Source organism: Hoplias malabaricus, unplaced genomic scaffold (assembly GCF_029633855.1).
Source record: "Hoplias malabaricus isolate fHopMal1 unplaced genomic scaffold, fHopMal1.hap1 scaffold_96, whole genome shotgun sequence".
Classification (NCBI taxonomy): Eukaryota; Metazoa; Chordata; class Actinopteri; order Characiformes; family Erythrinidae; genus Hoplias; species Hoplias malabaricus.
The window spans coordinates 110,763-132,464 of NW_027100827.1; the positions used below are offsets into that span (position 1 = coordinate 110,763).

General features: G+C 41.4%; 1 protein-coding gene across 1 annotated transcript in view; it reads right to left on the reverse strand.

The window, feature by feature from the left end:
• Positions 1–1,325: 1,325 nt before the first annotated feature.
• The window catches only part of ajap1 (adherens junctions associated protein 1), a 36,345-nt gene continuing 15,968 nt past the window's right edge, over positions 1,326–21,702 (reverse strand). The window contains exons 2-5 of the mRNA XM_066658732.1: positions 7,861–7,948; positions 6,484–6,726; positions 3,168–3,290; positions 1,326–2,881 (exon numbers count right to left, since the gene is read on the reverse strand). Of these exons, the coding sequence (XP_066514829.1) occupies positions 3,218–3,290; positions 6,484–6,726; positions 7,861–7,948 (404 nt within the window). The 3' untranslated portion in view covers positions 1,326–2,881; positions 3,168–3,217. The remainder of the gene's footprint in view (positions 2,882–3,167; positions 3,291–6,483; positions 6,727–7,860; positions 7,949–21,702) is intronic.

Here is a 21,702-nt window from a genome sequence, read left to right on the forward strand (position 1 = left end):
AATGCAGGGTTTTGGTATTTTCCTTTTTAAAGCTGCATTACATATCTATTGGGCTTTTGGAGACCTCTCTGGTGGAGATGTGGAATTACATGTGGAAGAACATTTTGTAGTATTGACTGTGCTTCAGACCCTGCCTATTCAAGATCTCAAAAACTCATGCACCCAGCCCATCAGGCCAGACTTTTTTAATATAAACATGATGGTCTCAAAAACTACATCCACATCTTACTTTGGATCACTGACTATTTAAAGCATTACAGAATGACTCACAGAAGAGTCAGCACAATATTTTAGCATGATATATGCATGTTAATTTTAGTATAATTAGCCAAAAATTGACAAATAAATAAAATAAAAATGTAAAAATCCATAATTACATAATGCAGCTTTAAAGGTTATGTTAAGAAAATGCGCAAAAATGGCCATTTCCCCGGGAAGATTGAGTGTCTCATAAACATTCCAGGACACAATTGGAAATTAAGACATATTTGGTCAACAAATCTGTACCTATAATACCTTTCTTTCTGACAGTGTATAATCTCTGGTAAAAGTAAGTGTTTAAAGCTGTTCATTAGTTTTGTGGGTTTTTTTCCTCAATTAAGTTTATCCTGCTCCTATGAACTGCTTATATTGACTCAGTAATGCACTTTAAACCACAAGCTAATATATTGTTGTATTATGCTGAAATACTGGTCTCATTTTGTCTTACCATAATGGGTTAATTTGGTTTCAATTTTGTTGGTTGTGTTTTTTTTGTTTTGTTTTTTTTTGTTGTTGTTTTTTTTCTTTTTGGAAATATATGAAATGACCCATTGACACCTATCTATCAAATCTTTGGCCTCATATTCTTTTTTTGATTTCAAACATGCACATCACACATACACGCAAAGGAAAGAAAGACACACCCACCCACCCACACACACACACACACACACACACACACACACACAGACATGCATTTAAAGTGTCCACTAGTCCATTGGGCATTTCATTGTTTCACTTTGTTTTGAAATATTGATGGAGTCTGTGCCCAGATCAATCAGTTTTGAAAAATCTGTACATCTATACCATTTCTGCTGGTGGTGAAAACACAATTAATTTCTTGGAATTTCTTGAAATCAGTTTGGCTGACAAGGTGAATGAGAAGAAGGAGAGTTACAAATACACCCCTTCCAAAAAAATAAATAAATAAAAGAGTCATATAAAATAAACAAACAAAAAAATTCTTCATCTCCAAATTTTCTTTCTAGTTCTGAGGAAAAGGGGAGAAAATAAATAAATAAATAATTAAACACTTTAGCATCACACCAGGTGCAATTCCTGCATTTGTTTACATATATTCTTATATTTGTTTCAAAGTCATACGAATAAATAATATACATGGTACACAGGAGTGTTTTCTTTGAAAAATAATAATAATAATAATAATTATAATAATCAACTTGGCACTCAACAATGACTTGGCACAAAAATAAATCAGAGTATTCAGTGTTTGATCCTAAGCCCTAGAAGACTAATAGCTGTACATTGTTTATTCCTGTAGAAAAACATCTTTTTGTTGTTGATGATGTTGTTTTGTTGTTGTTCTTGTTGCAGACGATGGCGGTGTCGTTTCACTCTGGATCTCAATCAAACACATTTGAAATGTATTGCGTAGCGCTGTTGAAAATGTGAGGCTTTGACGGAGGCTAGTTGACAGTATTGATCAGTAGAAAAGAAGTGAACTGGAGCTCTGATGGACTGCAGCTAACCAGTGTCAGTCCTCATCCAGCAGCAATTAAACCACAATCAGTTGAAGCATGACTTGGGAAAATGAGAAACATAAATACATTTGAAATACAAGATAAGAAAGAAACAAAGAAAAAGATTATATTTTGGTGGACAATTGCTGCATCTGAATGGCAATCTAAAAAGTAAATAAATTAATAAAAAAAAACACCAAAAAATTAAAACCCCAATAAAAATGCCTGGCCTCCATTTTGAATCATAGATGGGAAGTTAACAGTCCCGAAGTTCAGGTGCAGTGGAACTGAGTGGTGCTGAGTGACCTCTTTGTACAAAAATAGAGAAGACTATTCGGTTTAAAACAGGGCCTAATAACAACACATTGAACTCAAAAACTGGGCAAGGGATTTGTAGCTGTGTTTTCTTTTGTGTCTAATCAAACAGTGGTCCTTAGAAAGATATTTTTTTTCTTCTGTGTACGTCAGCAATGCATCATTGTTGGACTATTTCAAAACATTTTCCAAATACATATCTGTACTTTTCTATACAAAAAAACCCCAAAAACGTAAAAATCAACAACAAAAAATATGAATGGATCGATACAGAATTACCGTCATAGAAACGACTCGCCATGATGTCTGTAGTTTCCAACCAACTCTCTGATGCGCGTCCCTTCTGTACATTAAGTGGCACATATTGGCGTTATTGGCACATAGTTCTGAAAAGTCTAATCACCCCCTTTTTGTTTCTTCACCCAAAGCAGAAAAAGGAAAAAAACAAACAAAAAAAAATCATCTCTTTCAAAAAAAGTCTGCAGCGGTGGTCTTCCCCAACACATCCACACATACAGTAATATATGTATATAATATATTAACTCTAAGTATACTGTATCATCTCTAAATGACCAAGGGTCTATGGAAAATAATCTGGAGTGGCAACCATAGCTCTCTTTCGCGATCAGCTTTAGAAAAATAAACATCTTCGCTCCTTGTCCAGGGAGATCCGCCATTTTGTACAAAAGCCTGGTCTTTGTCTCTCCTCGTCCTTCTGCAACTGCTTGGGTCTCTGGTTCTGTTTTTGCCTTTGTTTTTTTTTTCTGTTGTGTCTCGTATTGTTAGTTCTTTGTTATAAGAACTGGAGATTTTCCAACGGGATCCTGGAAAAGGGAAGAAGGGTCAATATATTCTAATGTATGCCATATATTTAAACTCTATATATTGCCATATATCGGATTTCTGTATAAACTAAATCAATGCATATTGTAGCATATTTATATTGCTTTTTTAAGTGCACTGTAAATAAAATAGAATGTACACCCTAGCTCTCCATTTGTCAGCACAGTACAGTCATCGCCTCTCGTAAAGGCACGTAAGTCAGGGGCAGGCAGCATGAATCTCATATACTGGAATGGTATTTTGAAAGATCTGAGAAATGAAGCATACCAGGGTCCAAACTGAGGAAGTTGCAGCGACCCACAGGTAGTAAAAGGCCCTCAGCAGGAGATCTCGAACCATTTCTCAGACACAAAGGCCACGGGGATTAGCTGCCTTTCAGTTGGCGATGGTCTGGAAGAAACAGACAAGGCAGCTATAAAAGATCCTGCAGAGATACACCAGCTCTCCGTGTTTCTGTATAGCATTCCCCAATATGCTTTTTATATGCTGGGAGCACTTGTTATGTATCGACAAAGGCTGTCATTTATCCAGATATGAAACCCTGGGGTGGTTAAGGGGTCTATTACCCTCCTGAGCCCAATGGAGTCTGAAGGAATGGGTTTTAGAGGCAGTTTTTACCTGTAACCTTGGGCTCAGGTTGGACTGTCTCTCACTGTGAAGAGAAGTCTATGATCACAACACTGGGCAGAAGATGGCTCCAGATAAAAAAAAAAAAATTATTATAATAAATAATAATGATAAAATAAAATAAAATAAAATAAAATAATAACACTTACTTACATTTCCAAAAGTAAAGAAACAGCTGTTAATGAAACATTAGGTGCTATTTATACCTCAAAATTACAGCTTCCAAATCACAGTGATGCTTCACTGGCCTTTAATAGGGATGCCTCTGGCATTGCTCTGGACTCAACACAGCAGAAACAGCACTATGTTTAGAGAAGGATATGAAACCACACCCATTCTCCCCCTCCTCCTTTACTTCAGGACAGTGTTGTTAATGTGAATTACCCTCTGGAACAGTAGGGGAGGTTTATTTTTTATATATATCATCTTTACAGAAGGCTTATATGATCCATTATTAACATTTGTCACCATGGGAAAAAACCTGATTTTAATCTTTTAATCTGATGATAGTTGAATAATAGCGTCCTGGTTGAATAATACCGTAGGTTGATCTGTTAGATTACAATAGATCTGAAACCTTCCGCAAAGAGTAAAACACAATGAGAATCAGAATCACCTGAAAACCTAGGAGACATTCATTCAGAACCAGAGGAGCATGGATTGGAACAACCTAATAACCTCTGTGATATTTGCAAAGAATTATGGGACATCTTGGGGAGTGAGTGTGCATGTGAGTCGGCTTCACTGGAGAGAGTCAAACTGGCACAGCGTCAATTCCTTTTCCCTCAAAACGAAATGAAATGAGACCACCCTCCAAACTGGGAGCTTTCAGGTCTGAGGGATTGAGGGCTGAGAGTGGTGCAAGAAGTCAAGGGAAAAAGACATACTCCTGAAATGAGATTTGTCAAGTGACATGTTGCTTTTCTTTCTTCATTCCATTCTCTGACTTCTATTCCTTGCGCTACAGTACAGTATCAGTCCGGCCAGACTTTTACAGGCCGTGTCCAGAGAGTTTCTGACAATTCGGTACTTGCTGGAAGCTGGAAGCAAGGCATAACCTGTCAAACCTGGCACAAAGGATTGACAATCTCAACACATTTAACTCAACACGCCATTGTCAGATCCACTGCAACAATCTGACCTCACTACTGTCCTCTGCGTAGAGTCTGGTCTTGGACAATTTTCGCTCTGACACTTACAGAAAAAGAAGCGTCCACAGACATTCTGTATCACGTCATATTTTCACCTGAGGTTACCAGTGGGTTTGGCTTGGAATATTAAAAAAACATCAAGTTGTGCGTCAAAGTTTTAATCTGTTGATGTCACAGGAGAGAACCACACTTTTCACACTACGACAGATCCAGCCCCCTGGACCCCAAGGAACTCTGACTCTTGGAAACTAATAGGAACTTATGTGCCTCAGGTGAGCCGACCCCAAATGACTGCCCAAATGCATATCTGTTTACACTATGTGTATCTTGTGATTTCAGATTTCTCTGATCATCTCCACTAAGACACATCGAGAGGCTTCAGCATTCACGCTACAAGAAAAAATGGCGCTCACACACTAGACGCAAAGGATTCATTGCAGCAAATGTTGAACTGGTTTGAACTTTATTGACAGCCATGGAGCATTTTTTTTTCTAGCTCTACAGAGCTGATGCAGCATCCTAACTGAAATACACTGGGGGGATATGTATCTAACCCTCTGTCAGGCTCCATTGTATAGGCTCCCTAATGTGGTTTGAGAGACCGGATGACAATGTGTCCACAAAACAGAATACACCCCATTCACGCTTATAATTTGTGCTAGTCACTTATGATCAGATCACCCTGGATGCATGATAATGCCAGGTGTGAACGGGGCAATTTTGCCCTTAAGTGAGACGGACGTCTTGCACCCTGCAGAACCCGAATGCGCAACTTCACAACACAACTATCAACTCTCTATGGCATGTGAATCCAGTTTGCGCAGCTGGTAGAGCATTATTCCCCGAGAGGTGTGTCGGAACATTATTGGAGCGTTTGCTCTCCATTAGATGTTCTGTAAAGTAATTTAGAGCCTGCTGTATATCTGCGTCCTGCTTTGTTCTTGTCAGGACCGGGTGAGAAAAACGAGTCCAGCTCCCTGCAATGGATTTCTTATTCATACTGTAGTCTGTGTTTACCACAGGAAGAAAAATACCACATTCTCATTCTGACAAAAGCGCCCTCAGTTTGGCAGGGCACTGTGAGAAATATGGTTTGTTAGAGCCGTTCTTGGGGTGAATGTGAATGTGAATGCCACTTTGAAGAGAATATTTCATCTGGAGAATTATGGGGCTGTACACAGTGCTGAAGACAGGGATTTGTTTTAGGGCAGTGTGCAGATTTTGCTGCACAGAAATGCTTCCAAGGGATGCTGGGACTTGTTTAAAGTAGGGGATTTTGAAGACTTATAGCATATGTGACATACACTGTGATATTGGGGAACAATCACACACTATTGGACCAATTATATTTAGTTTCAGCAACACTTTTTTTCTAATTTCTATATAGCAACATACTATGTTGTATTTTACTGAACTTAGGAATGCAACTCTCTTTACGTATTAGAACCAAGTGGGTGTCTGTTTGTCAACCACAACTGACCATCCTGTCTGGTAGAGTGGCCTGTCCCTGCCTGTCTGACAACTGTCCAAGAGACAGCACCTTGTCCCCTAGAACAAGCCTCAGGATTTGCTGATTCCTGGTCCTCGCTCATGGAGCCTTCAGCATGTGGCATTGTGAATTAAGATATGTTCCCTTTAAAGGCTCTTCATACTCAACTCTGCAACTGTTACATCAACATGGTTACTTCCGGTATAAACACACTCTCACTTCAGAAAATAGTGTTTTAGTCCATGAATTCTGTTCATATGGACAGCTGCACCCACCTGACTGAAGATAATGAAACCCTTGTGTGGTGAGATTTTACCTGTTCCCGTTGTACGTGGTCTTGTAAATGGGAGTGTGTTGGATCATCTCATCAGTGTAGACTGGCACGGCGGTGCGCACACACTCGTGAGAGCACTGTAAACTGTCGTTGTAGGCGGTGAAGATGTCCACCTTGCTGGGCACTCGGGCCGGCGTGAAGTCGGTCAGATTCTGACAGCTCTCCTCCTGTTGGTTGATTTTCCTCTGGTGGCTAGTGTGGCGGCCATTCCCCGACTGGGCACAGCTACAAAAACACGCACCAAATTCACAAAGCCAACATAAAATCATACCTTGAACCCCTATGTATGTCTTACACTTAACTTGAACAGGGGAGACAGACACAGAAACACTATGCTTCTGTCAACACAGGAGGGGTGTGTTTATATTAAATGTACAAGAAGTTTAAAGTGATTTTGTGTTACATAGAATTGTAATTTAATATTCAAAAATTCTCCACTTCGTATTTTTTTATGGTAATTGTTGTGTAGTATAAAACAAATAATAAACTTAAAATTAAGTGTTAATATGTCCGCAATCGCTAAGATCAAAATCACCATCATTTAGTCAATTGTCAAAACCAAAACTCACACATACTTTTGAATACAGTATTATCCCAAAGAACAGATGCACAAGCTTTTGCAGTGGTTTTTAGTTTCATTTTGTATTCTTATTCACTTAAATAAAATGGCAGTTGTGATGGTGACCATAATATGACAAGAGGTGGGAGAACTTCTGAAATATAATGATATATTACACATAAAAGGAAAATCCATTCTAAAACTTACTTGTACACCAAATACAAACCCAGTTCCAAGAAAGCAAGGACAGTGTGTGAATACTAGGTGAAAACAAAGCTGTAAAAAATCAATTAAATTAATTGGAAAAACAATTCAGAACCTGTAATTGCAAATCGCAAATTTCATGCTACAACATGTTCCGAAAAAAGTTGGAACAGAAACATTATTACTACAGCCTGGTCTTTCATAACACTTTAGTCTGTCTTCAGCAGTATAATTGTACTTCATTATCAGATATTTATCTGTATTTCCTGGGTGTTTTGATGAAATTGGGTGTGGTGTGTAGTGGGTGAAATACCTAAAATCCATTCGCCAGCATTTCCAGCCTAAAACGGTCCCTATCCTAACATTTGGTCCTAGGTTTCAGAATGAGATTTGGAAAGTGGAGTTACGAATCACTGCTTCCTGATTTTATTTGGATTTCACACACTTTCCCAGCTATTTGGAACTGGGTTGGTACTTTTATAGTTAGCAATTGTCCTTTCATGGCTATAAAGGGAGAGACCGACTGAGGCATAGTGAGAGAGAGAGACATGGTTGACGCTAAGATCACAGTTATGCTTGAAAAGAATCTTTCCTACCAGTTTTTAAGGACTAGTGTTGTGATCAAGGCGGCGATGACCATTATAAGGGAAACAGTGATGGTGATGATCTGATGTACTGCCAGACCTGTGAATATAAAAACAACAAAGAACAGACGCTCAGCTCCAGTAACAGACATTCAGTTCCATTCAGCAATGAAAGGGGTCCAAGCATTTACATTTGCAGGCTGTAGCTATCACTGCCTCTAGTTCCGTTTCTACAATATGTGAAACCATTAATATGCAGCATGGCTTATTTATGCCCACTCTTAAAAAAGAAGGCTCTTTAAAGGTTCTTTCATAAAGGCACTGGTTCTGCTTAGACCTACAAGTGCTATAGAATCATTTGTCAGGTGAAATGGCCCATTGATTGGTAAAATAATTCTTCTGGTTTAAAGACAATGTGATGTACATATGATCAACAATAAATTGATAATGACCTCCTTGTTTCTATCATTCTCTGAGCTCCACTGACTATTCAGGAGCACCTTGTAGTTCTATAATCACAGATTTAAGTTAAATCTGTTGCTCAGCATACTTAGTTTGCCTCGTTTCAACCTGTGTACAAGCCTTACATTACACATTATCACGTTACTATTACCTCTTCTAATCACTATTCCAAAAATAATTTCTCATCTCTGACTTCCCACACAAGTTATTTTAATGAATTGTAATGAATTGTAACTAAAATGCCAGTTTGTCCTGCTGAAAGTGGTTTATTTGTTAGCCAGCCATGTTGGTTTTCCTTTAAGAAGCTGTTAGATGAGAGCACGCCACTATGCTCATGTATACTGCTACAGGCCATTCTTGGTATTAACGGTTGAACAAATGACCTGTAGCCTTAAAACAACAGTACTCTGGCACCTCCTCAGGAATTTCTAATGAGAAATGTTACTGTTTATTGTCCACCCCAACACTGAAATGAAATTTACACCCTAGCTGTAGACTGCCTGCAGGGTAAACTGCAACATTTGCAGCCACACTTTCAGCATTGCGTTGGTTTTATTGCTCTGTTCAGTATGGTATCTTTTTCTATCACTGTACAAAAGAAATGAGATGCTGCCATTACTGTTGTAGGTGCTGTGATAACAAACTTTTCATAACCTCCATCACATGGATCTGTCAGACAAACAGAGCTGGATAATCTGACATCACACGACAGCGATTCATGTTCCGCCAGACCCAAAACAGGCTCAACAGAGGAAAGGATGTCATTACAATGACCCACATGTGCTGGAGCTCAGGTTAGGCCTTGTGACATTTACTGGGAGCTGGCCAATCAGGAATCATCAGGGCTTCTGACAGGCAAAGAGGTTCAGCAACCATGGCTTTGGCATTCTGTCTGTTGGTAAACTCAGAGATAATGCCGGGGCACTGTTTTGACCGCTTAAGTACTTTTCACCTCCATTCTATCACCTCTCAGCTATAGGAGGAGAAAGCTGGGCCCTGGGGGCCCTGAGGATTGTTCGTGTCTAAGTTAAGAATGCAAAACCACACGCGCAAACCTGGGCCCTCAACGTCCTGTTTAGGCTGATAAGCGTGGGGCAGCTTGGAGAGATAGCATGATCAGCTCCATGAATAATGAAGCAGAAATGGAGGCTAAAAAAAAAAAAAAAAAAAGGGCAGCCCTCCAGGAGCTCAGCCTAATCGGCTCCTGCATTAGCACAAGGGGGGTGCTGCCCAGTGATAGGGGCTACTGCTCTCTCAAAGAGTGCTGCTTTAGAAGTAATGACCCACTCAATGACCTAATGGCACCTGGCATAGAAAACTTCACTTGGCAAATGTGAGGAGAGGATCGGTTGACAGTTTCAGACAGGGAATAGTGTCAATTACACTTCCACTATATATACACTATTCTTGTTCAAAGGTTGACGTGATTCTGATTTGGAATGGATACAGGACAAGGTGATGGAAAACAAATGCCTTATTGTGATCAACTTAACAAATATCAGAGTAAAAATGGACAACATACAGTTCATTTCCAAATGTTCCTTCTAATGAATCCCTTCTAAATCCCTCCCTCTGATTTAAGGCTATACTTGTTTAAGGTATATTAACACAGGGGATGCACAGCTTAAATCATATCTAGAATATCATGGACATGTCTGGAGAAGACACAGATGACCTGAAGGTCACTGTGTGGCAGTGTTAATTTTGGCAGCTGATTTTGGTATTAGTTTAATCAACAAAATCAACAAATGTTGAACAAATGTTGAACAAATTTAGTCATGTATTTATAAAGCATTTACTACTGTAAGATATTATTTATTACTAATTTTCATAAACAAGAGTTTATATTTAAAAAAAAATATATGTTTAAAAACACCCAAATTTATAGAAAAATCTGGATAACCGGTATTTTTTTTTCAAATACCTTTTGCATTTATTTAGCATTAACATTGCTAAATTTGCTAAATAGAGCCTCAAATACAGGATGAGTCAACTCCAGGTGTTCAAATCAATGAATCACTGGTCAGTTGATACCAGCAACTCCCAGATACTTAAAGAATTCGTTCTTTTGGAGTTGACTCATCTTCACTATTCCACATGGAATAGTGTTGCCCTGACAACAGCAAATAGATGAAGCATTTTCTTTTTTGTGTTCAAAACATTAAACCAAATTTCTCATCTTCAAATATATATTTTTTATTTAGTTCTCATCTAGTTTCCTTTGTAAAAACTATGTCAACAATGATCAGTGATTCATTGATTTGAACTCCTGGAGTTGACTCTGTAATAGTTTTCATTAACACAATTAGCATTTGGCTGTAGGGGGATATAGCACCACAGCAGTGGGCTGAGAAGCACTAGAACTGAATTCTATAAAGGGATGGAGCTCCAAAACTAATTATCTAACATCAGCCTAATCAACTTAACCTCATTAAGCTCTCAAAGTGGAGTGCTATCAAATCCTTACAGCAAATGTACTACAAAAGAAGGGTGGGAGCTGTAGCCCAAGGGAACAATCTCCCGATATATATATATATCCCAATAAATGGTAGATGAGGTGATTTCCACCAACTTCTGGCGTCCACTTGGAACGTCAGTGGAAGATGACGTGAACAGATGTTGACCCAAGGTGCCCAGACCGTTCTGTCAGACTGTATCTGGAGATGTAACGTATTGAAAATATATAAAAGAGTGGTGATTTGAAGCCCATATTCCATTGTGGTTCAGAGTGGGAGTTGTCTAATGTGGAGCAGAGGAGGTGAGTGGGCTCAGTTTGTTGCAATGTGACTCAGACTCAGTGAGCCTTGAACTCTGTGTTTACTGCATGATGGAAGTTAGCGCCACCGCCGAGAAAAACAAGCCGGATTTACAGCCAGGGACACAGAGTGCTCTCCGCCGTCTCAAATACCTGTCATCACTTTCTTCCCTTTTGCATCAGGATGCAGTTACCAGAGCCTCAACACTTTATTCAATCACAAGCTTCGTTCAAAGGGAAGCGCTTCAGTGAACCTCCAGCCTCCCAGCTCTTCCAAAAAAGACACAGGCTCAGTTGTTTTGTTTGTTTGCTTGTTTTTCTACTCCAAAAAACAATCAGGTTTGTAAGTGGATTAGTCGGATAAACCTCAGACTCTGCATTATTCAGTGTGGAGTAATAAAGGTTTAAGGTTGTAGTAGTCATGGGAAATAATGTATGCACCGAAAAAATGAATGGAGATTTATGTAATGTCAATTTAAAAAATAAACAGAGACTACTTTTCATTATTTGGTTTTTTTTTCACAATTTTTTTAGACAATTATAAACAACACGCTCCAAAAATGACAGAAGCACCAGCACCTGAATAGAACACATTTTTGAAAACTGCCTTTTTTACATTGCTCTCAGCGGCATGATTCTGAAAGATACATAAGATATACAATGTTTAGGGTTAGAATTCTCTTTTACTGTCTGTTTTGTTTTGTTTTTTTGTTGTTTTTGAGGCAGGGATCTGATTTAGCACCACCTAGTGCCTTGGAGGACACCCACAGCTTGGGCCTGCTGCCATGATGTTTGCCTTGTTGCCCACTCTCACTGTGTGTTGTGTCTGGCCAAGATGGAACTGTGTAACACTGGGTTGTTATGTTTAACCTCGCTGCCCTGAAGGTGCTGATCCTTCAAGTCCAGAGAGATAAAGGAATCCTCACACAGCTGTCATGAGGTCTGTGTGTGTATTTCAAAAGAGATTTATTATCCTGTTCCCTACTGATGTTTTTTTTAGTTTTCTCAGACAGTAAATGTACCCCAGATTTTGTTTACTCCAGTCAGCTAAAGGGCTGGGAAAAACTTTTATAGGTATTTTCTTTCTGTGTAACACTGGCATGGTATTTTGTTCCTGAACCAGCTTTGAACAATCACCAAGAGTGTGTATATGACCAAAATGAGCAGACTGGATATTCCCAACATCTTGAAATTATTATTCATTCATTTACTGTCTGTAATCCAGTTCATAGTCGCAGTGAATCACTGGGTGCAAAGCAGGAATACACCCTGGAGGGGGCGCCAGTCCTTCACAGGATGACACACGCAAACATTCACACACACACACACTCACACATATGAACACTTTTAAGTCACCAATTCACCTACCAATGTGTATTTTTGGACTGTGGGAGGAAACCGGAGCACCCGGAGGAAACCCACGCGGACACAGGGAGAACACACCAAACTCCTCACAGACAGTCACCCGGAGGAAACCCACGCAGACACAGGGAGAACACACCACACTCCTCACAGACAGTCACCCGGAGGAAACCCATGCAGACACAGGGAGAACACACCAAACTCCTCACAGACAGTCACTCGGAGGAAACCCACACGGACACAGGGAGAACACACCAAACTCCTCACAGACAGTCACCCGGAGGAAACCCACGCAGACACAGGGAGAACACACCAAACTCCTCACAGACAGTCACCCGGAGAAAACCCACGCAGACACAGGGAGAACACACCACACTCCTCACAGACAGTCACCCGGAGGAAACCCACGCAGACACCGGGAGAACAGGGAGAGCAGGACTTGAACTTGGACTTCCATTGAAAGTTAAGAAGGGTTCTTCCTTCTCCGGTAAATAACTACTTTGGAAGATGCATATTTTTAATTGGACAAATGACCAACAAATGAACTCTGTTCTGATTGGCTACTGTTTCAGGTAGTTCATTTTATTCAGAAAATCAGCCTGGATGTTAAACACTCCATATAACCTCAGTATGAAGAGGCAGAGCTAAAGTATTATAGGCTGCACATGTAGCACATATGTATATATAGCATTTCATGACATCACATGAATCCATAAGGGTCTGTTTTCATTGTGAGTTTTTATATATGGACCTTTTTAAGATTATCTTTGTCGGTGTATTGTGTTTTTAATTATATGGGAGCACTGTCCACTTTCTTGGCCCACTGATTTAGCACAGAGTGTGCCAGGAAAGAGCCATTCCTTTAATGAGCTCCTTTGTTATGCTGATGGTCCAGGGCAGGTTGTTGTGGTTGTTGTTTTTGTTGTCGTTGTGCTACCGCAGTGTCAGCCCCGCTGTCCTTATTTCGGCGTAAGGTTTCATCACTGTTGTTAATTAGCCCTGATAATGCACATCAGCAGTAAATCGGTTTATGTGATAGAGTGTGGAAGCTTATGTGAGCAGGGTTATGTTTGTGTGTGTGTGTGTGCATGTGTGTCGTGCAGCATCTGTGCTGGTGCTGGGAGATTAAGGCAGGCCTGTGGGGTGTCGCAGTTAAAGCCAGGCCATTCCTTGGGACCCTGCGAGTGTGTGAGCATTTTCATATCCTCCCCCAACCTCTAAGATTAAGCGAGCTTATTGCTGCAGTCACACCACAACACAATGCCCCAAAACAACCAGAAAGAGCTCCATGAGCTCCAGTGATATATCACTAAACACAACACAGGCTCCTGATTTTCTGCCTTTTTCTGATTGGTCAGTTAGAGGCCTGGTCAGCAGTGGTCGAAACAGCCTCATAACCACCAGCAGTATATCACACACTACCACACTTGCTCAGACAAGGTTTCTTTGGACATGAAGTATATCAGTATGGAGTGTCCTCCTTATGCTGGGGAGGATTCACACCAGATACTGAAACACTGCTGTGCGGATTTGATTGTATTTAGTCATGTAAACATACTGCTGTCACAGGACTAGATTCGGACTAGCGCTAAACTCCACTCCAGCTTACCCAGTGAGTTACTTCAGAGAACACAGCCCCAGTGCTGGAGGGTTTTATACCACTCTAGTCAACACTGGAGACCCTAGGCTCAGTGTGAGTGCTAGACATAGACGCAAAGCTCGGGGTCCTGGGTTTGATCCCCGCCCTGGGGGACACTCTGTGGTGTGTTCTCCCGGTGTCTGTGTGGGTTTCCTTTGGGTGTACCACTTAACTACCACAAACCAAACAAACATGTGTACATAGACTGACTGTGTGAATTTGCCCACAGGTGTGAGTGTGTGAGTGACAGGGTGAGTGTGTGAAAATGTCCACACGTGTGAGGTTGTGTGTGACTGGGTGAGTGTGTGATGCCCTGAGATTAAATGGTGCCCTTTCTCAGATGTAATCTTGTGCCCATGAATTCCTTGTAGGATCCAGAACCACCACAACCCTGATTAGGATAAAGGGGTTACTGATGAATGAATGAATAAATGAATGAACGAACGAACAAACGAATGAACGAACGAAAAGAAAAGAAAAGAAAAGAGAAGAAAAGAAAATGAACGAATGAACGAATGAACAAACGGATGAACAAACGAATGAACGAACGAAAAGAAAAGAAAATGAATGAATGAATGACTGACTGAATGAAAAGAAAAAAAATGAATGAAGATAAATGTATGGGTGAATGGATGAATGAACAAAAAGAAAATATATGCACGAATGAATGAATGAATGAATGAATGAATGAATGAATGAATGAATGGAAATAATTGAATTAAGAGAAATGAATGAATAAACTAATCAAATAATTAATTAAGTAAGATATATGAATGAATGAATGAATGAATGAATGAATGAATGTCTGCTTTATGGAATGGAAAACTATTCATTCTATAACTAACACAACTTCTCTCTGTATTCTGAAGGACATTTCAGAATAGGGTTTAATTCCAAAACAATACATCTTAGTTGGTAGATGTGTCTCAAAAATCTTTATCTATTACTCCAGGCTGCTGTACTCAGAGCAGTGGGGTGATAAGTAGGTGAGCTCCACAGTGGCACTGTAGCATTGGTCCAGGTCTGAAAGGCATGGAGTGTAACCAACCTTGACATTTCATTGAGTTTGTATCAGACAGCTACTTGTGCCAAGGCGATTTTGATTGAATGAGAGGCCCTACAGCGGCTTGATTGCACCTAAACAGCAATGTCCTGTGGTTTGACCCTGCGCGTAGGCTTTTTCCTGCTGTTTTTCCCCCTTTTCCCACAGCACTGTATTGGCGTTTATTATCTTAAACACACCCAGAGGGATGGAGCGACTCATTTAGTGCCTATCGATGTGCTGAGTCGCCCTGATTGCCTGCCTGGCACTCCGACTTGTCGGCTTCTGCATATTCATGCACAGGAGTACACTTCCTTTGCCTCCTCTTGGCTTGCCGGTCACAGCGGAAATAATGTAATCTCCTCTTGGCTCGCTAAAGAACATCCTGCACACCTACACCTTTCCGCTAGAGATACGCACCTCCACCACGCAGCTGTGAAAACTGTCGATCAGGGGTCACATCATATGAACTAAGGCTGTTGCTAATTAAGCCAAAGGCACATGTACCCCAAAGACCCCTTAAGTCCCTGATCTTTAGATCCCAGATGGTATTATGCACTGTTTCAGCTTCATCTTTGTGAAACATAATTTACTCATTCCATGACCTAGAAACAGTGAGCTTGGGTCCCACAAGCTTTATTATTCTTCAGTGGCTCCTCTAGATTTCAGGCCAGTCACTACTATTTGGACACACTGGACCACAGTGCCGGGATTCCCACTTGAAGACTGTCTTCAAAAAAAGCATCATATTCCTTAATAAACATCAATCAGCCACAATATTAAAGTGACCTCTTTGTGTCTTCACTCACTGTCCTTTTTTCAGCTCCACTGACCATACAAGAGCAATTTGTAGTTCAGTATATCCAATGTAGCTGTATGTATCCTGCGGGCAGTGTCCTGTGTCCACTGATGTAGGACTAGAGGACGACCAATGCTAACTGTGCAGGGACTGTCTCTGAATTTACATCTACAAGGAGGATTGACGAGGTAGGTGTGTCTAACAGAGCGGACAGTGAGTGGACACAGTGCTTAAAAACTCCAGCAGCCCTGCTGTGTCTGATCCACTCGTACCACCACAACACACACTAACACACCACCACCATGTCAGTGTCACTGCAGCGCTGAGAATGACCCATCAAAGCAAAAGCCAAAATATTTTGGGCATGAACACCACATTATCTTAATAACAGTCCTTCGGCTAGACTCCGAACATTGCTCCTGTCGACTACTGTGATGTCACTATGAATCTGCCAAATGTCATAAATCTTGAAGAGCTGAATAGCATCCTGTCTGAACCTACGGCATTACACTGCAGCAAGCTGAGGTTCAGTTTCAAACTGTGGGGAGTGACACCAACATGCTATTGGCTATAAACCCTAGCAAGTGACATGGACATGAAATTCAGTGAAAGTGGTGAGTGATTACATTTTAATCTGGTTTGTCTGATCACTCTGGGCTCAAACAGTCTTAGCAGCAGCAGATCACAGTTTCTATGAGGCATATTTAATAAGTCATCCTTGTATTGGATGAAAGACCTCCCAGGAAAGCTTGCAATGGTTGGGGCGTCTTCCTAATGTCCCAAAAATTATATAAATGTAACTATCAAACACAGCACAGATGACTTTGGAAAGCAGAATGTAACTTAGTTGTGCCCTTAAAAGTGGCCCAAAAGTCTTAGTCCATTTGACACACAGAAAAATGACCACATCTGCCCAGTTTCAGTCCTGCGGCAACATGGGCCTTCAAATGACAATAAATCTGGGAGACCAGAGGGTATAATGTCTTCACTGTGTGATGCTCTGGCAGGGGGCGATAGAGCGTGGGATGATGTGTGTTGCCCTCGACCTTGCACAGCCCACCGACTCAGAGGCTGTTTTCTGTATCTGTTCCAGGCACAAAGACTCATTCTCTAGCTCCTGTCATGAATAGGCCACAAGATTCACATCACACTGAAAATGAAGGTGATTACTGACTCACAGAAGTAGCCAGGAGGGCCATGGGGTATTTCTTTGACCTGCACTGCAAGAAAATGATCCTTTGGAGCTTACAGTACATCGTAAACTGGCAAGGTCATTACGCGAAACAAGAAATGTCATATACGTATAACCACAACATGCTCTTCAGGGGCTCAGAATATAGGGCAGAAACACACCCTGGACAGGGCACCAGTCACAGGGCATCAGCCAATCACCCAGTCACTCACACACTCACAGCTGTAGACAATTTCACACATTCACCCAGTCACACACACACACCTGTGGACAATAACACACATTCACCTAGTTACTCACACACTGATACCTGTGAAACATTTCACTCACTCATTCAGTCATTCACACCCTCACACATGTGGACAGTTTCACACAATCACCAAGTCATTCACACACACCTTCACCCCTGGGGAGAGTTTCACACACTCACACATATGAACAGTTTTATACACTCACCTAGTCACTCACACACTCGCACATGTGAACAAAGTCACACATTCATCCAGTCACTCACACACTCACACCTGTGGGAAAGTTCACAAGTTCATCCAGTCACTCACAATCTCACACCTGTGGGAAAGTTCACAAGGTCACCCAGTCAGTCACACACACCTGTGGGCAAGTTCACACATTCACCCAGTCACTCATACAATCACACCTGTGGAAAATTTCACATGCTCATTCAGTCACTCACACACTCGCAACTCTGGGCAAGTTCACAAGTTCACCCAGTCACTCACACACTCACACCTGTGGGCAAGTTCACAAGTTCACCCAGTCACTCACACCTGTGGGCAAGTTCATACATTCACCCAGTCGTTTATACCCTCACACCTGTGGGCAAGTTCACACGTTCACCCAGTCACTCACACACTCGCACCTCTGGGCAAGTTCACAAGTTCACCCAGTCACTCACACACTCACACCTGTGGGCAAGTTCATACATTCACCCAGTCGTTTATACACTCACATCTGTGGGCAAGTTCACACATTCACCCAGTCACTCACACACTCACACCTGTGGGCAAGTTCACACATTCATTCAGTCACTCAGACACTCATACCTGTGGGCAAGTTCACACATTCATTCAGTCACTCACACACTCACACCTGTGGGCAAGTTCACACATTCATTCAGTCACTCACACACTCACACCTGTGGGCAAGTTCACATGTTCACCCAGTCACTCACACACTCGCACCTGTGGGCAAGTTCACATGTTCACCCAGTCACTCACACACTCACACCTGTGGGCAAGTTCACACATTCATTCAGTCATTCACACACTCATACCTGTGGGCAAGTTCAAGTACACGTTCACCCATTCACTCATACACTCACAACTGTGGGCAAGTTCACACGTTCACCCAGTCACTCACACACTCACACCTGTGGGCAAGTTCACATGTTCACCCAGTCACTCACACACTCACACCTGTGGGCAAGTTCACACGTTCACCCAGTCACTCACACTCAAACCATTAGACCATTTCACACATTCACCCCGTCACTCACACACTCACACCTGTGGACAATTTTGTATGTGATCTTGGACCATAGGGGGAAGCCAGTGCAGACACAGGGAACACAACAAAATGGAAAATCACAGACACATCAATTCAATTTAAGATGATATCATTTGCCACATCATCTTTTTTGTCCAGTCTCAGGAGGCTATTCTCCCGCAGATGTCCAGAGGAAATCACACAGTCCATCATCCAGAGCAGATAGCTCTAAACAGCCTCTCTCTGCTCTCTTTTCTCTCTCCCTTGGTGCTGCCACTGCCGCTGCCACTCTCGCTGTCACAGACACCTCGCCCAGTCACCTTGCCTTTGATGCGCAGGGTTGCTCTTTGTTTCTCTGGGACGTTTTGCCATTAAAACAGGACGAAAGCGTCCCACTCCCTGAGGGACAGAGATACAGTTGGAGTCATGTCGCTTGAAAATCGCCGCCGCGTTCTACTGTCACCTCTAGAGCTCCTAGCAGACGTGATGCTGACAAGTCGTGTCATCCCTATCATATAGCGCACACTCCCCCAGGGCACGCCAGAGATGAACAGACACACACTTTGCAGAGCCACTCATGGAGACAACACACAAAAGAAGAGCCAAAAAAAGAATAATATATAGACTGTACAACTGGACTACAACTGGAAGGCTAGGATATGTCTGCTTATGGTGTTTATCTAAAAGACCAGTGTGGTATAACATGGTTCTGTTACTAATAGCTAGAGTTCTCCACACCTTGTACCTGTGTCCATTCCCCATCGTATTAACAGAACTGAGTATGGGCAGAGCATCAGGAGGCTGTGTTTTGGTCATGTGACTTCCCTCGCAACAGTAAACAGCAAGCACGACACTGGCGTAGCTTAAAGTTCTGATTTAATTTTACTCAGGGTTACTCAGGTTCCTGAGAAATCACATTAAATAACTTTCTTTCTTATACTGGACTCCAGATTTTCTCTTCTGACCATACACAGATAAGGATTTGTGCAGTTGACTACACAGAGCATCCTCAGTGTTATAGCAATGTTACTGATTCAGCCTGTGTGTTCCAGTTCATTAGTGGCTAAAATGAGATTAAAAGAATGGGCATTATAATAGGATGCCATCATTACAGCAAGTCAGTTAGTGAAATATCTCCGCATCTATCTCCCCCACTATTCAACTTGGACTGGTATTATTAACAAGTGGAAACATTTAGGAACCACAGCAACTCAGCTACAAAATGCCAGACCATGTAAATTTACAGAGCTGGGTCTCCGAGGGCTGAAGGCCTGACCTCAACCCCATCAAACACCTTTGGGATGAACAAGAACAGAGATTCTAAGATATGTTTTGTGGGTTGAGTTGGTTGCTTCCATATATGAACTTTTTGGACCAGAGCTGCCCAATCCTGGTCCTAGAGATCTACCGCACTGCACAGTTTAACTCCAACACTAATTAAGCACACTCAAGCCAGCTAATGAAGGCCTTCACTGGTATTTGAATATTAGAGCTGGGTGTGTTGGATCAGAGATCTCCTAGTGGTAGATCTCCAGGACCTTGATTGGGCCATTCTGGTTTAACATGACCTAAGTCATTAAAATAAACATTTTTTAAATAATTATAAAAAATAAAGTAATTTAAATTACATCATTTATTTAAATTAAATGTTTAAATAAACCTACTACAAACACTCTAACCTTACTCTAGTCTGTAATGTAAGGCTATACACCTATTAAAAGTAAGAGATGTATGTGCAAGGCCAGTAGAATTCAGGAACCTTTACTTTTAAAGGTGCAAAAACTTCAAATATATGTGCCACACTGCATTTAGCTCAATTAAAATCAATTAATTGTATCTAATAGTTTTGTAAGTAATAATCTCTGGAAAAGAATGCCTGCTACTACTGCCACTACTGTCTACTCTGCCTTGTACATCCAGTATCCTACCTCCTCCTATTACGATTATTTTGCACTACTGTTTACTCTGCCTTGTACTTCCAGTATCCTACCTCCTTCTATTACATTTTTTTTGCACTATTGTTTTTCACTGCCTTGTACATCCATTATCCTACCTCCAAATCAGGTTATTGTCTTCAAACTCTCTTGACCTGACTTGACTAAATGTCGTTAAAGGAGCAGTGAAAATGGGGGCAGTATTAAAAAAAGAATGAAACATATATTGTTTCAGGGACAAATGGGCTTCAGATATAGAGCTTATGTCTTGTGGCAGGTGTTGGATAACAGAAAGAAAGGCAGCACATTGTGGCTGGTGAGCGGGGGAGCTGAAGGTTATGATTTGGGAGCGTGCTGGGCTGCACTGATATCCCTGTAGCGCTGAGATCTTACAGATTGAAGCCCTGCCACAGTCCGAAAGGACATTTTGGGGTTCAGCAGGACACAGTTTGATTCTGTCAGCTGAATGTTCTATTAGAGCCAGTCAAACTGAGTGACCACTGCAGTGCGGATGGTTCTGTCCGAGCAGGGAGCCCATGCTGGACAGAGCCTGTTTAACTGAAAGGTTTAATGGTCTGAACCAGACACACACAGCGCTGTGGTGAAAGAGAGTTTATTGAACACGATATCATAAAGCTCCTTAACCCCAATTTCTGACAGGAACAGCGCAACATTTGATAATTCCCACCACATTTTGTGCTCCAATAGATTTCCTAGAGCCTTCAGTAACACCACTTCCTAACGCTTCAGTGTGAACGGACAGGCAATATTATACTCAAGGCTGTGAGACGTCACACCTAAATGCATTCATGGTTGTGACATCACAGCCTAAAGGGTAAAACGTGCAGTTCATATGTTCATTTCTGTATTCTCAAACCCCACATAGCAGATCAAACTCAACACAACACACCTGAAGCACAGAACATTTGGCTTTGATTTGACCCCCAACTGAGCTTTGCCAATGAGAACACGAGCACTTAGAACATCAGGAAGAAACCTTAGAACATGAAATAACCTTCAGAACTGAACCACAAATCCCGTTCTCTCCAATGACCCTTCCTCACATCATAAAACAAGCATAATTCTGACAACCTAGGGACCTGAAAATCAGACACTGTCCAAAACTTGTTTTAAACATGAATGCCCCCGTGTGGGGGACCCGC